This window comes from Entelurus aequoreus, linkage group LG25 (genome assembly GCF_033978785.1).
Source record: "Entelurus aequoreus isolate RoL-2023_Sb linkage group LG25, RoL_Eaeq_v1.1, whole genome shotgun sequence".
Classification (NCBI taxonomy): Eukaryota; Metazoa; Chordata; class Actinopteri; order Syngnathiformes; family Syngnathidae; genus Entelurus; species Entelurus aequoreus.
The window spans coordinates 22,997,525-23,013,899 of NC_084755.1; the positions used below are offsets into that span (position 1 = coordinate 22,997,525).

At 41.9% G+C, this 16,375-nt stretch overlaps 1 protein-coding gene and 1 long non-coding RNA gene across 2 annotated transcripts in view; both read left to right on the forward strand.

Annotated features, from left to right (window-relative positions):
- LOC133642457 (uncharacterized) overlaps positions 1-7,381 on the forward strand; it is a 242,932-nt gene extending 235,551 nt beyond the window's left edge. The window contains exon 3 of the long non-coding RNA XR_009824518.1: positions 7,186-7,381. This is a non-coding gene — a long non-coding RNA (uncharacterized LOC133642457). The remainder of the gene's footprint in view (positions 1-7,185) is intronic.
- An 82-nt stretch (positions 7,382-7,463) lies between these two features.
- LOC133642174 (protein phosphatase 1 regulatory subunit 29) lies at positions 7,464-12,360 on the forward strand. Its single transcript, XM_062036241.1, is given in 15 exon segments — positions 7,464-7,734; positions 7,737-7,801; positions 7,886-7,981; positions 7,983-8,490; positions 8,493-8,573; positions 8,576-8,614; positions 8,617-8,706; positions 8,709-8,950; positions 8,952-9,107; positions 9,109-9,160; positions 9,163-9,201; positions 9,204-9,271; positions 9,273-9,399; positions 9,402-9,518; positions 9,521-12,360. Coding segments are annotated over 15 exon segments (2,781 nt in total). The 3' UTR covers positions 10,351-12,360.
- The last annotated feature ends 4,015 nt before the right edge of the window (positions 12,361-16,375 follow it).

Here is a 16,375-nt window from a genome sequence, read left to right on the forward strand (position 1 = left end):
CTTGATGCTAATATACCGTATAAGCCACACCCACTAAATGTATAAGAATACAATATTAGCCACACCAAAGTATGACCCACAGATATATATGTTGTGAAATTAATTATTTACACAGAAAGATTTTGTACATGATTATTTACTTAACCCTTGTGTGGTGTTCGGGTCTGTGGGACCCATTTTCGATTTGTATTAAAAGAAAAATGATACAATTAATTAATTTTTCAAACTGAGACTCACTGGCTTTGGCTCATTTTCTGTTAAGAACATATATCAGAATACATATTTACTGAACACACACCTTACACCCCCCCCCCTACACATTTCTATTACATATAAGATGTCCGTGGTCCACTGGAACCGGGGCTAATAGAAGTGTGGAAATTGATGTTCTGTGTACCACATGCCCACACACACACACACACACACACACACACACACACACACACACACACACACACACACACACACACACACACACACACACACACACACACACACACACACACACACAGCAGGCCTAGACGGAGAGGACAGAGTGTAGGTACACAGAACATCAGAGGGTCAAATGTGCGAGAAAATGAGAGCAGACAGTGTGGACAAACAATGTTGCAACCTTGTGTGGGAAGCGCAGGTGCAGAAACACAAAAGAAGAATCCCTGTGGGATGCAGAAACTGGCAGATAAATTTCCATGCAACGTTCATATTGTTGTTACTCAGCCAGCGTTTGTGGGTCTTAGACTTACACTTACTTTCTATTGTCGTTCAAATTTGAACTTTACAGTACAGATAAGAACGAAATTTCGTTGCATTAGCTGGTTGTAGTGCAGGATAAAAAAGCAATAAGGTGCAGATATAAATAAATAGATTACTGTAAAGATAAATATATTGCACTTTTGCATATGCATCTACGTTTATGGATGTATGTTATATTGTCTTTATATTCCAGCGAGTTCATCCATTTTTGGGGGGAATTGAGGGGATTATTATGATGCGTTCAAGAGTCTTACGGCCTGAGGAAAGAAGCTGTTACAGAACCTGGAGGTTCTGCTACGGAGGCTGCGGACCTCTTTCTAGAGTCCAGCAGTGAAAACAGTCCTTGGTGGGTTTGGGAGGAGTCTCTGCAGATTTTCTGAGCCCTGGTCAGGCAGCGGCTTTTTGCGATCTCCTGGATAGGAGGAAGAGGAGTCCTGATTATCTTTTCCGCCGTCCTCACCACTCTCTGGAGAGACTTCTAGTCTGAGGCACTGCAGGCTCCAGTCCAGACAGAGATGCAATTGGTCAGTAGGCTCTCTATAGTGCCTCTGTAGAATGTGGTGAGAATGGGGGGAGGGAGCTGTGCTCTTTTCATCCGACGCAAAAAGTGCATGCGCTGCTGAGCTCTTTTTACAAGAACTCTGGTGTGTAGGGACCAGGTCATATTGTCAGTTATCTGCACCCCCAGGAACTTGGTGCTGCTTACCATCTCCACTGCTGTGCCGTTGATGAAGAGTGGAGCGTGGCTGGACTGGTGCTTCCTGAAGTCGACAATGATCTCCTTGGTCTTGTCGACGTTCAGGACCAGGTTGTTGGTTCTGCACCAGTCAACCCGATGTTTCACCTCCTCCCTGTAGTTCATGTCGTTGTTGTCACGGATGAGGCCCACTACTGCCGTGTCGTCCGCATACTTCACAATGTGGTTAGTAGTGGACCTGGCGCAGCAGTCATGGGTCATCAACGTGAACAGAAGCGGACTCAGGACGCAGCCCTGGGGGGAGCCGGTGCTCAGGGAGATGGCACTGGAGGTGTTGTTGCCCACTCTCACAGATTGGGGTCTGTCTGTGAGGAAGTCAAGCAGCCAGTTGCATAGGGGGGTACTGAATCCAAGGGGGGCCAGTTTGCTCACCAAGTGCTGCGGGATGATGGTGTTGAATGCCGAGTTGAAGTCCAGGAACAACATCCGTACGTGTGTCCTTTCCTTCCAGATGTGCTAAGCTCAGGTGGAGTGCAGAGGAGATGGCGTCCTCTGTGGAGCGGTTAGGGCGATAAGCAAACTGGTATGGGTCGAATGTGGGGGGGAAGTCTGGAGACAATGTATTCCTTTACCAGCCTCTCGAAGCACTTCATTACAGATGTTTTTTGGGATAAGTCAGTATTTTAACATAAAAGTGTTTGATTGTGAGGCATTAAAAGCCACAAAATGCAACAGGTCCATCAGACCCACAAACACTGGCTGAGTAACAACAATATGAACACCACACAAGGGTTAATTGTTTTCAAACAGTGATCAAACACAACATAAGTCATCGTAGCTGTGACGATCTGTCACTTCACTTCTGTTTGTGTTTCCTTGTTTTGTGTTTTTTTTTTTCTTGCCACTGCTCCTATTTGATTTCCATTTCCTGCATGTCTCCTCTGAGCGCTCGTTTTCCTCACCTGTCCCTGATTGGCAGCCCGGCACACCTGGTTGCAGTTGCCAATCAGGCTGCTATTTATGCCTGCCTGTTCCCTCAGGGCTCGAGGATTGACTATGTTAAGAACCTTACATGCACAAATTCTTCCTTCTCTGTTTTGAGAAATTAAAAGACTCTTACCTGCTCATCACTCTCCATGAATTGATTAACGTGGACCCCGACTTAAACAAGTTGAAAAACTTATTCGGGTGTTACCATTTAGTGGTCAATTGTACGGAATATGTACTGTGCTGTGCAATCTACTAATACAAGTTTCAATCAATCAATGGTTGCTGCCTCTTGGGGTCACTTTTACTGCAGCCGTGCGAGTTGGCAACAGTAGCATCGTAGCTGCGGAAGCTCACTCTCCAATCAGCTTAACAGACTCAATAACTCCACGGGTGACGTTTTGGTGAATTTACTGAGACATTTTTGAAACTGAAACAACACAAAGAATGCTATAGTAAGTTAATAATACCAACACAGACACTCGTAGATGTGTTAGCATGTTAGCTAATGCTAACGACGCATGAAAACACTCCTACATACATCACATATGAGACGGTTTAGTAACTATGAATTGTTTCAGTGAAATTGTAAATCTTACAAACTTTGCTTGGAGTGATGAATGAAGAATCCTTTCGAGCTGAAACAATATGGACGGTTATTTACTTTCGGTTTGAGGCAAAACAGGAAGTACATTTTCAACTCGCAGCACCTGCAGTGAGCAAACTCGTCCAAAAGGTGGCGCCACAGCACAAAAAATAACACATCATTTCAGTCCTCTGTTTGGGTTTAATGGAAACTATTGACCACAAAACGTAAGGGCAATTAGCTGGGGGGGAAAAAAATCCATAAATTAGCCGCACAGTTTTATAAGCCGCATGGTCCAAGTGTAGGAAAAATAGTAACGATTTATAGTCCGGAATTTATGGTACATTGGATTCACCATATACTGTAGATCAGACCTGGGCAATTTGAGGCCCGGGGGCCACATGTGTCCCGTTAAGCTTTTCAATCTGGCCCGCCGGACATTCCCAAAACATTTTTTTAGATCTTTAAGATGTAAAGTGTAGCTGCCATTATGATGTGCAGTCATGTTTTTAAATGACCGTAAGTTTTGAACTATACAAAGTATTTCAATGGTTGGAATCTGCGCTTTTGAATTATATACTAGTTACTATGGTAATCTAATTAGTTACTATGGTCATCTAATTAGTTACTATGGTAATGTAAGTCACAGCAGCTCAGACGAGGCACCAAGCAGTGTGGGTGGGGAGCGTTTCCACAGAGTGTTTCCAGAGCGGCCTGAAATACGGGTGTCAGGGACAGATGCGGAAGGAGATTTTTACAACAAAGTTCTACAAGAAAAGTGATATTATATCCAATTGTAGGTGTTTTGTTTTTTTACCCTTCACATTCATATTTCGCCGTGTTTGTTGCATTTTTGTTGCGTTTCGCTTGATTGTAAAATATGTTGATGGAGAGGGGGTGTGACGTTCATATGTTGTCAATATTCAGTGTTTTATCCTTCATAGTTAATATTGTAAATCCCACATTCTTTATATTCATGTACATTTCCTGGGTGTCTCATTCAGTAGAACATTTTAAATTCCGTTCCGTTTCTTAAGGTGGTCTGTCATAACGTTTTTAGCATTCGATCCGACATTATTGTGAGTTTTTGTATTAGTGTTCCTAAAAATAGGACCCAAACACACACATATTGTACGGCATATTGTCACAGCTTATATATGTTTGTGTGTGTGCGTGCGTATATTTACATTTATATATAATATATATATACATAGATAGATATATATACCGGCCACACATTTTTTCTCTAAATGTGGCCCCCCGAGTCAAAATAATTGCCCAGGCCTGCTATGTATTATCATCCGAATCGTGATTCTTATTAATTGCATTTCTAAATTAATTATAATTTTAAAGAATTTTTTTTTTTTTAAAAGGATGCTTTTTTTTACTGCCGATACGGTTTTAGGCCATATCCGTAACATACTATATGTCAGCAGCCAAGTATAGCTTTTGTAACATGTAACCTGTTTTGAAAGGTTTTATTATCATTTTTATACCAAATAATATATTGCAAGAATCGGTTTGGATCCTGTTGAATCGAGAATCAAATTTGAATCGAATCGTCACCCCAAGAATCGAATCAAATTGTGTGTTGATGTAAGATTTGCATCCCTAATAAATAGGGTTTTTACGGTATAGAGCGGGGGTCAGCAACCCGCGACTTTTGAGCCGCATGAGTCTCTTTAGCACCGCCATAGTGGCTCCCTGGAGCTTTTTCAAAATGGAAAAAGATGGGGGGGGGGGGGGGAATTGTTTTAATAATGTTTGTGTAGGAGGACAAACATCACACACACCTTCCTAATTGTTAGAAAGCCCTTTGTTCAATATGTTTGTTTTTATGCTTCACTGGTGACAGTATTTGGCCAGCGCCGTTTTGTCCTACTAATTTTGGCGGTCCATGAACTCACCATAGTACAACTTTCTCGTTGCTGCCACAGAAAGACTTGTTTTATGCCACTCCTTCTTTGTCTCATTTTGTCCACCAAACGTTTAATGCTGTGCGTGAATGCACAAAGGTGAGCTTTGTTGTTGTTATTGACTTGCGTGAAGTGCTAATAATCCATGCTAACATGCTATTTAGGCTAGTTGTGTGTACATATAGCATCATTATGCCTCATTTGTAGGTATATTTGAGTTCATTTAATTTCCTTTACTTATGTCCTATGTGTATTTAATTTATATTTGCATGTCTCATGACACATTATCTGTATTAATATTGTCTGCATTTCTGATTGTGTGCCATGTTGTTCCAGACCACAGCAAACGTTACCCAGCTTGCAAATATTGTAATAAATCCACTAGAAGAAGACAGCATGTCCTTTCCTTTAATTTGGGCATACACATCTATACCTTTGGCAGTTTTAAGCCAGTAATTTCCAGGAGTTACCTAACCCTTTGAGACACTTACTTAATGTTTTGCCTTCATTACACTTACATAAGGCTTTTAACTTGTTGCGCCTCCAGACAGATGTGTTTTTTTTTTGTATTTTTGGTCCAATATGGCTCTTTCAACGTGTTGGGTTGCCGACCCCTGGTATAGAGGTACTAATAAAATACCACGGTACTATCAAATTAAAAAAGGTACTATACTGCCTTTGAAAAATACCAGTACTTTTTTTTTTTCATGCACCGACTGATGGCACAAGGCGCATGTCACAAGTCAACACCAACACAAGCACAGAGCACTTGCAAGCAGAAACATCCATCCATCCATTTTCTACCGCTTGTCCCTTTTGGGGTCGCGGGGGGTCGCTGGAGCCTATCTCAGCTGCATTCAGGCGGAAGGCGGGGTACACCCTGGACAAGTCACCACCCTCATCGCAGGCAAGCAGAAACAGTGTGGAGACAAAAGATGGGCTTTAAAACTAATGATAAAGGTGGCACTATAAACACTTAAAACATAGCCAGCTAACAGCTCGCTAGTAGCTAGCGAATAGTTCGAAGTACACCTGCAGTGAGGAACTTGTCCGAAAGATGGAGCTATAGCACAACAATAACACACCTTTTTGGTGTCTGTCGGTGTTTATATTAAAAGTATTTGTTGAATACAAAAAATGATGGCCGTATGATGGCCGTTTTAGAAGAAAAATACATAAATTAGGAGCACTGTTTTTAAGCCGCAGGGTTCAAAGCTTGGAAAAAAAGTAATGTTGAATTACCCCTGGGGTGTGTTTTGTCACACACTCTTCTTTGTTATGTTTCCATTTGTGACCATTTCAAGTTACTTACTAACATTTCTGAAGTAGTTCATGGCTTACACGGGAGAATGGGCTCCTTCAGGGAGTATGGACCGGAATAGACGGGAAAGGAGTTCAATTCTCCGTAACACACATTTGAAAGACATCTGAGCACAAAGCAAATACAAAGTTCAGCAGAGTGAAAGACAGCAGTGGTTCTGATGTGACGATATTGGGAATCAAAAGACTGTTCGAAAGAAAGGTGGATGTGGATGAAGCACTGAGGATTTAAAAGCATGTGGATTGGGAATGTACATATATAAGGGAGGATTGTGTAACGCACGTGTCGCATGCGGTATGCTTTTCCAAGCCGTTCAATCGGCAAGTGGGCAATTTCTCTCATGATGCAACAGGCAGCTAATCCTCTACTTATGTAAACACTTGACTGCTATTCAAATGACATGCAGATGGAACACAGAGGTTGTCTTTCGCCCATAAGAGTGTCACCGTGAGAAATGTCGGACGAGAGACAATGTGTTCTCAGTTTTGGAATTACTGTGAATCCTTTGCTCCGTGGCCTGAGGGGCTATTGGCAGAAGAACATGTACTGCATATCGCAGACACAGCTTGATGACCTCATTGTATTTGCAGGAAGGGGGGGGGGGGGGGGGGGGGTGAATGAGTATAGATCAGGGGTGTCAAACTCATTTCAGATCGGAGGCCACATGGAGAGAAATGTACTCCCAAGTGGGCCGAACTGTCCAAATCACGGCACGATAACTTCAAAATAAAGAGAACTTCAGATTGTTTTCTTTGTTTAAACTAGAACAAGCACATTCTGAAAATGCACAAATCATAATGTTGTTTTTTTTTTACACTCATTCTGGATTAATGCAACCTTATATGAAAGTCCTTTGAAATGAAGTGATAAAATATGCATAATCCCCAAAGTAATATATTTGCCTTGTGTTGTATTTTCTCTACAGAGAGCTGAGATCCTGTGAGAGCATGAAGATAAGCTGTGGCTCCTCCTCACTGCAGCCCGACAAGACATGACGTAACACGGGTGACCTGCTAATCAAACATGATAGCCATAAAGCTGTGACTGACATTGAAAAGCCTACACCCCTTCTGTACCCTACACGGACCCCTAACCTCCTCTGTCACCGTTGCTGAATTATTTTTCACGACAAACCAGCCTCCTTTGTGCCTGCCCTTGCATTTCTCTTCTGGATTGAAAAGCATCCCCTCGTTCATCTTCATCATGCAGAGTCTTTCCACCACATCAGGTTTCATTGCTATTATTTCCTCCCTCCTAATTGCCGACCGCTTTCCCGGTGTGGTCAACGGGGACTGCTGGCTCATTGAGGGGGACAAAGGTTACGTGTGGTTGGCTATCTGCAGTCAGAACCAACCACCGTACGAGACAATCCCACAACACATCAACAACACTGTCCATGACTTGAGACTCAATGAGAACAAACTTAAAGCTGTGTCCCTAAACTCCATGTACCGATTCACCAACCTCACAGATCTCATCTGACCAAGAATGAAATCAGCTACATCGAAGATGGCGCCTTTTCGGGACAAGCTAACCTACAGGTGACACAAACCATAAAGCTGCAGTGTGTTCGGACATATTTTGGTTCTAACGTTCTCTTTATACATGGTTTTGTGTTTCCTTAGGTCCTACAGCTGGGCTACAACAAACTAACCAACCTGACAGAGGGTATGATGAGGGGGCTCAGCCGAATGCAATGTCTATTCCTCCAGCATAATCTAAATTGAGGTTATCGCCAGCAATGCATTCTGGGAGTGCCCCAGCCTTAGCAGCATTGATCTGTCATCCAACAAACTTGGCCGGATTGATCCCTCGACATTTACAGTTCTAAATCACCTAATGGTTTGCGAACTAGCAGCAAATCCTTTCCATTGTGGCTGTGATCTTTACAGTTTCCTTATCTGGCTGGAATCTTTCAACAACGTCACGCACACCTACGATCGTCTTCAGTGCGAGACACCCCGGGAGATGTTCGGCTTTCCCCTACTGAGCCCCATTGCTTCCGGTCATGCCGCTCGAAATGCCAAAAACATCTTATTCTCCCACTGCAGAGACGGAGTGATGATTCCTGGAATGACATCCCTCCCGCCAGACCTGGATGGTCCTTCTGGGATGGGTCCAGATATGTACGGTGGTGTGGGTCCTTACCACCAGCCAAACACCTCCACAGGGGTAGAAAACAACTTCATTCCAAGCATCAAGCTCCATCAGGTGTCTTTGTCATCAGCGTCGCTCTCGTCCAGATTCCGAGGCCCTTCAGCAAAATGTATATTCTAACACAGTACAACCACACGTATGTGTCTGATGTTATGACGCTAAGAACAACAAGGAAAAGATCACCCTCAGCAAGCTCAAACACACACCAATTACACCTTCTGTGTCGCATCCATCCGTAACTCTCAAAGATATAATCACACCTGCCTCACGTTTTCCACTCGCTCCGAGAACATACTCCCACACCTTCCACCACTACACACTACATCATGACAATAGTGGGCTGCCTATTTGGCATGCTCATTGTTTTGGGCTTTGTCTATTACTGTTTACGAAAGAAACGTATGCATGATGAGAAGAAGAAGGTTATCTGTGTCAAGAAAACTATTCTGGAGATGCGCTACGGACCTCAGGTGGCAGCAGCAGTTGCAAATGATCCAGCAGCAGTCCACAAGCTGCAGGAACACTCCAGAGAGCAACCATCAATATCATCACCACCATGGGGGAAAGCTACCCATGTCTACATCCTCGAGCACTGGAATGCTTCACTCAGCTAACACCAGTTCCTCAAGACTGTCGTCTATCCCCCAAGTGGAAAAAATGGCCACGGCTTTCTCAGAGGCCATGGGAAGTAAAGGGGAACTACATGGATATCAGAAGTGGGGGGGCAGGGATGGAGAGGCTCGGAGAGACAGTGGGCATGGAGTGATGAGAGGGGATGATTTAAGGAGGATGATGGAACTGATGTTGGAGAAGACTCTGAGGACGATGGGCATGGCTCAGCATCGGAGATCTCGGACCATTGCAATGGAGGTGGACAAAGTCAACCAGATTATTAACAACTGCATTGATGCACTGAAGCTAGACGCAGCAGCTGTTGCAGCTTCAGGCTCCTCTCCAAATCCTACACCTTCCTCCAACCCTACCTCCCAACCCCAAACAGCTCATCCGCTCTTACCCGTGGCTTGATTACTCTTTCACAAGGGATGACGGACTCATGCCAAGGTAACAAAATCCCACCTCCACCCCCGCTCCCTGCCTTGAATACCCACTTTCTGAGCGCCCAGGGATCAGCGGTGGTGGCTTCGTCGTCACCCCTCCCTACAGACCGCCACCACCGGCCAACGCTGTACGCCCCATTCAGCGCCAAATGAGTGCGGATGCAGCTGTGGTGATTGTGAACGCCGTCAAGAAACAGACCAGCACCAACTCTTGTGGCTCTGTAGGCCGGGACAGGGAGCGTGGCGGAGCTCGTGTCTATAGTCTAGATGTTCCAGAGCCAAGGAGTCCAGATGCCTGTAATCAACAGCAATACTCAGACCGGGCCAGTCCTGTGGGCTGTGGGGAGCCCCTGGAAAGACTGCCGTTAGTGGGGAGTATGAGCTGCACTGGAGGGGGTGGCGGTGGTTGCGACAGTGGTGGTGTTGGTGCCCAACATCAGGAAAACCAAAATGCCCATCATTATCATCAACAGCAACAGCAGTTGGATGTGCAGCAGGACTACCACTGCTCAGAGCACCGCCACTCTGTCCCAGCTCTCTACTACGACGGCTCCCACCAGGGGTCCCCAGCCCAGAGGGTTTCCTTCCTAAAGCCGCTATCACGCTCCCGTAGGGATGCAGCATCTTACTCCCAGCTTTCGCCGGCTCGCCACCATTCTAGTTACTCCGGCTACTCCTCCAGTCCTGAGTACTCCTCGGAGAGCACACTGAGGATCTGGGAGCGCTTCCGTCCTTACCGTAAAGGCCAGCGTGATGAGGCTTGTTACGTAACGGCCGGGAACGCCCTTCGGAAGAAGGTGCAATTTGCTAAAGGCGAGGACCTGCATGACATCCTGGATTACTGGAAGGGTGTATCGGCACAGCAAAAGCTTTGACTGGGGGACCAGTATTAAGCATTGTTTGTTTACTTCTGGTTCTACTTTGCCATTTGTAGGATGGAGAACCTTCTTAAAGGTAGAGAGAAGAAAAATCTTGGACACTACTTTGCCTTTTCGTCTTTTTGGCATGCTCTGTGTATAGGATATTGTGCTTCGAGCACAGACTGTGCAACTGTGCCTGGGACACCTGGGATATAACTCACAATGGCTTTTTTATTTTACAATTCATTGTAGCACCGTTTATAGAACATTTTACATTTTCAGGTTTTGTTTATCTCACAAATAGCAAATGTTAACAGTTTAATAATATTTGCGTGACCACGTTTTGGGATCTTTTAGACCGTACTTGCTCAGTGCCATGTGTTTTAATCTTTGGGCAATCACCGGTGTTAAATTGGAAGGACTCATCACTGGAGCTGGGAGGTTTACATAATGCAGCACGTGGATATATTTAGACCCGAGTGGAAGTTACTCTGTTGGAGGTGACCACATGCTGAACTGTTGACAGAGTTGTCAAATGCAGGCTGGACGTACCAGATGGGGCAGAGACATTTGCATTTCAACAGCTAATGCACACACGGAGAAGTAAATACATCAATTGTGGCCATGATAAAAGGAAATCTGCGGTTTAACGTCAGTATGAAAGATTGAAATCAGTGCGTAGCATTTTTTTTTTCTTAATTATTATGTCAACAAGTGATGCAAATGGGATTTTGTGAGAATCCGTGGAAGATCATACAGCAGGAGAAGACAAGTAACAGTACATTCCAAATCATTTAACATTTAAATGTAATAACACAGGGGGGGAAAAACCCTTTTAATATTACTGCCAACATCTCTTTTCAGTTATCTTCTAATGTCAATTGACTCAATTATCCATCTCGTGACAGGCATGTTCGCTTATGGTTTATAACCGTGTGTGTGTGTTTAGTACACAGTGGTCAGTGTAAGTGGGTGTTGGCATGCCTTGTCAGATTATATTGTCTGCGCCCAAATTGATTTTAATTCATACTTGTGAATATATAATGGATGTCTGGCTGTGTATAACTAATGCCACATGACTAAACATGTGGATGAATGCACAAATAACAACAGTTATTTCTCAGACATACTGTACATGGTGACACTCAGCTATTCTTAAGCAGCACAGTGCCTCTTGCTACTGTTCGAGCACCATTATCCAATTTTTGTTGGCCTTTTGCAAAGATCCGCCCAAACCGCTGTGAAACATGACCATTCTTGGTCGTTTAACTGCTACCGTAAAATGTGAAAAACTCAAGTGATCCTTGCCTCATATTTCTATTTAGGGCTAAACTCCACAGAAAACTGCTTAGAGACATTCAAGGTGTTTTTTATTGTTTCTTGTCTTGTACATATGAGTTGTAAGGGAAAGAAAGCTTGGGACGCTTTAACCGTAAGCATATCTGCCACATAAAGCAAAAACATACATATATATATATTTTCTATTTTTTCCCTGAAGTCATCTTTCCTTAAGCTGTTCTCAGAAGAATTAAGTAGGATTTTGTACAAAAAGTAATTAACTATGAAAAAATAGTAAAGAAGTACTATTGGATTTCTTGGAACAAAGGCATTGGAAACAAATCAAATTAAACTTTTGTTTTTCTTCATTTGTATGTTGAGAAGAACAATGCTGCATTTAGGGGTTCCAGTTGGACTAAGAGTGGGCAAACGGTTCTATGTTTTTAAAAGATAGACTGGGCCATTGCAAGTATAACATAGGGATGATATGCATTTCCCGACTTAATCATTTAACAAATCAACAACTGAATGTTGGGATGTGGCTTATTATAGTTGCGCTTATTGACATGCTGCAACGTTGCAGTTAGGTTAAAGTTCTCAGGTTGACACAGACGTGTTGGCAGAATTCACCATCCTGTCATACCACATAGCTCGTTAGAGATGGGATTGCAATTATAATAAAATGTACCGTATTTTCCGGACTATGAGGCGCACTTAAAATCTTTTTTTTTTTCCAAAACTCGACAGTGCGCCTTATAACTCTGTGCGCCTAATGTACAGAATAATTCTGGTTTTTGCTGGTACATGGTAAAATGATAAGTGTGACCAGTAGATGGCTGTCAAACATAAGAGATATGCGTAGACTGCAATATAATGGCAGTCAGACACAAGAGATACGTGTAGACTGCAATATGACTCAAGTAAACAACACCAACATTGTATATGTTCCATTGAAAATATAGAACATTACACACGGCGCTCAAAAATATATCAAAATGTTTTAGTACGACTTTGGTAAGCTATGAAGCCGCACCGCTTGATGGATTGTACTGTGCTTCAACATACAGGTATTATTATGGTGTGTGTATAAGGTAAGACATATTATCTGGCGTTTTGTTTCGCAATATTGTGCAAAAGCAACTTTTCTTACCTTCTGGTACCTGCTGATCTGTATTTGGGATCTGCATAAGTCCTGAAAATTTGCGCGTGTACGCCTTTGTAGTCCGTGTCGACTACGTAGTCGATAAGCTTTTTCTTATGACTTAATCTTCTTGTTATGGGACATTCATCCTCCGCTGTTGCCATTTCTAATATAAAGTAGTGTAAAGTTATTTCTTATATCTGCCATGAAAGCGCTAAAACATACCGGTGTAGTGAGTTTACATTATTCACCCAAGGAACTGTAGTTATTAGAGACGTTTTTTCATGGGACATATTTCCAGCGGATGAGGAGATGCTGCTCCGTTATTGATTTAAGTAAAGTCTGAATGTCATTAAAACAGTTAGCTCCATCTTTTGACACTTCTTCCACTCCCGTCCTTGCACGCTAAACCGCTACAACAAAGAAGACGCTGCCGAAGGTGAGCCACGTAAATAAGACCGCCCACAAAACGGTGCATCCTGAAGCGACTGTCAGAAACATAATCTATGCAACATTTTGACCAAAGAACCACTGTTACATATTATGTAGACCACTAGGAAATGTTTTCAATTTAGAAAAAAAAATATAATTATATGATAATCCGGTGCGCCTTATATATGAAAAACGATCGAAAATTGACCATTCATCGGCAGTGCACCTTATAATCCGGTGCGCCCTATGGTTTGGAAAATACGGTACAGTGGTGCCTTGGTTTCGTTGGTTCTAAAAGGTCCGACAAAGACCAAATCGTATAAAGCATTAGAAGTTATGTAAATACAATTCATCGGTTGCAGACACTCATAGATAATGCCCAAAATGGCGAAGGAGGAGGAGAGAGGTAAGCCACGCGGGCACCGCCTTTTTACTTTATATTCAATAGTGTTTTTCACCTTGCAACTACTTATGCGTCCCATGGTGGGTCGTCACAGTTGCATTCAGGGCTGCCCCACCCTAAACTCGAGCCCCTTTTTGTACGAAGAAGCGCATATAAAATGGCAATTTAACGAATGACAGGGCGCGTCATATGAAATATGAATTCATGCTCCGTCGCTGATAAGAATACAGGTGAAACTCAAACAATTTGAATATCGTGCGCAAGTTCATTCACGTCAGCAATTCAACGTCAAATGTGAAACTAATATGTGATGTAAACTCACCACACGCAAAGTGAGACGTGTCAAGCCTTTATTTGTTATAATTTTGATGATCATGGCATACATATTATATTATCTGAGACTTAATGTAATTAATTTTCGTAAAATAAAAATGTAATCAAAAGAAGGCTTGAAATATGATGAGTTGCATGTTATGATCCTCTATAATGTATTAGTTTCACCTTGTAAATCGAATTGCTGGAATAAACAAACTTTAAAAAAATATTATTTATTTATTTGTTTCACCTGTATTATGGCAAATTTCCCCACTTAGTACCTCTAAATATGCTTCACTACACACCGTAGCTCACCGGCGTCAAAATGTAAACAAACACCATTGGTGGACCTCCACCAAACATCCACTGTAATGATATCAAGTACAGGAGCGTATCTAGTCGATACTACTGTGATTACGTCAATATTTTTTGGCATCATAACATCTTTTGTTTGAAAAAAAATGCATATCATGTTTATAAACTCAGGAAATATGTCCCTGAACACAGGAGGAATTTGAATATGACCAATGTATGATCCTGTAACTACTTAGTTTCGGATTGATACCAAAAGTTGTGGTATCATCAAAAACTAATGTAAAGCATCCAAACAACAGAAGAATAAGTGATTATTACATTTTAACAGAAGTGTAGATGGAACATGTTAAAAGAGAAAGTAAGCAGATATTAACAGGGAATGAACAAGTAGATTAATAATTAATTTTCTACCGCTTGTCCTTAATAATGTTGACAAAATAATAGAATGGAAAATGACACAATATGTTACTGCATATGTCAGCGGCTAAATTAGGAGCCTTTGTTTGTTTACTTACTACTAAAAGACAAATTGTCTTGTATGTTCACTATTTTATTTAAGGACAAACTTGCAATAAGAAACATATGTCTAATATACCCTAAGATTTTTTGTTAAAATAAAGCCAATAATGCCGAAAAGTATCGACATAATTTTGGTACCGGTACCAAAATATTGGTATCGGGACAACACTAATGTCTACTGTAGAGGACGCTTTTGATTGATTGATTGGAACTTTTATTAGTAGATTGCAGAGTACAGTACATATTCCGTACAATTGACCACTAAATGGTCACACCCGAATAAGTTTTTCAACTTGTTTAAGTCGGGGTCCATGTTAATCAATTCATGGTAACGCTGGTTCTCAGAAGTATACAAAATAAAAATAACAATGACGGGAGAAGCCGGCCCCACAGTCCTTAGCTTTCTGGAAAATTGACCCCTTAAACAGTTTAGTTGTATATCCCTTCACCAAAAGGATATTATTGACACAAGTATTTATTTTTCAAATGCTTTGTATTTTACTAACTTTTTGTATGATTTTCGACAGCATTCTTCTGAGAACACCTTGCTTTGTTTGGTTTCTGTTGATTCACTTAAAACTTTGACTCCCTGTGACCTCAAACAGGATTTTGTTTATGTACCACATTTCGGTCTTGAAAATGGCTAAATTGAGAATGAGATTAAACCCTCCAAGGTTCCAAATGTGGTGCTTGTGGCTCTGGAAACAACTGCAGGAGGGGTTTTTTTCTCTGGGAAAATGTTCTTCAAACTGGGATTATCTTAAAAGGTTGCCAGTCTACTGTGATTGAAGCCCATGTTCACCACTTCATCGGACGTGATTTCCTTCTTTGCCAAAACAAGTTCACACAAGACGAGAAGTGGTGGACGTTCATTGCAGCTGCCGCTGAATAAAATGTGTCATGACTTGATGAAAAATGTATTTTATGGTAAGGGTCGCCCCGTATAGGACCCTGCGACCTATTGGGGGCCGAAGAGGCCCATGTAATTTTACCACAAACTTAATCCTATCCCCTTCCTGCTTTGTCACTGATATCAAAATAACAGCACATCCCCCCCTCCCTGATCAATAATATGAACATCATTTGTGAAAAATGTTTGTTCACAGTTCAGTCGAAAAGTTTTTATTGATGGAATTACATAAAAAGAGATGTGTTCAAGTGCTCCCCTGCTCAGTACTTTCAAATTTAATTTGAACATTTGACAGAAGCCGGGTGACCTTTTTACTTTAAATGACGGCGTTAAAAGCCTTGAAGTTTCTTGGGGAAAAAAACAGTGTTTTTATTCAAATGAGGCCTATATTGCCGACACTGACATAACTGAAATCCTGCTGGCACAAGCGAGCTGTGGAAATAGGAATGGATTTTAAAAAATGTAGTTTGTTGGTGCACTAAATGAAACAGTAATGCAAGTAGTTGCTGTTTGAAAACATTAATGGTCATTAACTTGCTTTGGAACGTTTATTTATGTTTTTTTTGTTGTTCATCATTTACAATATGAAAGCTAAACTACATAAAACAGTAATGCAAGCAGTTGCTGATTGAGATTTTTAATAGTTATTAAATCACTTTGGAACATTTTATATTTGTTTTTTCCATTATTTCAATCTTATTTACACCATGAAAGCTAAACCAAACAA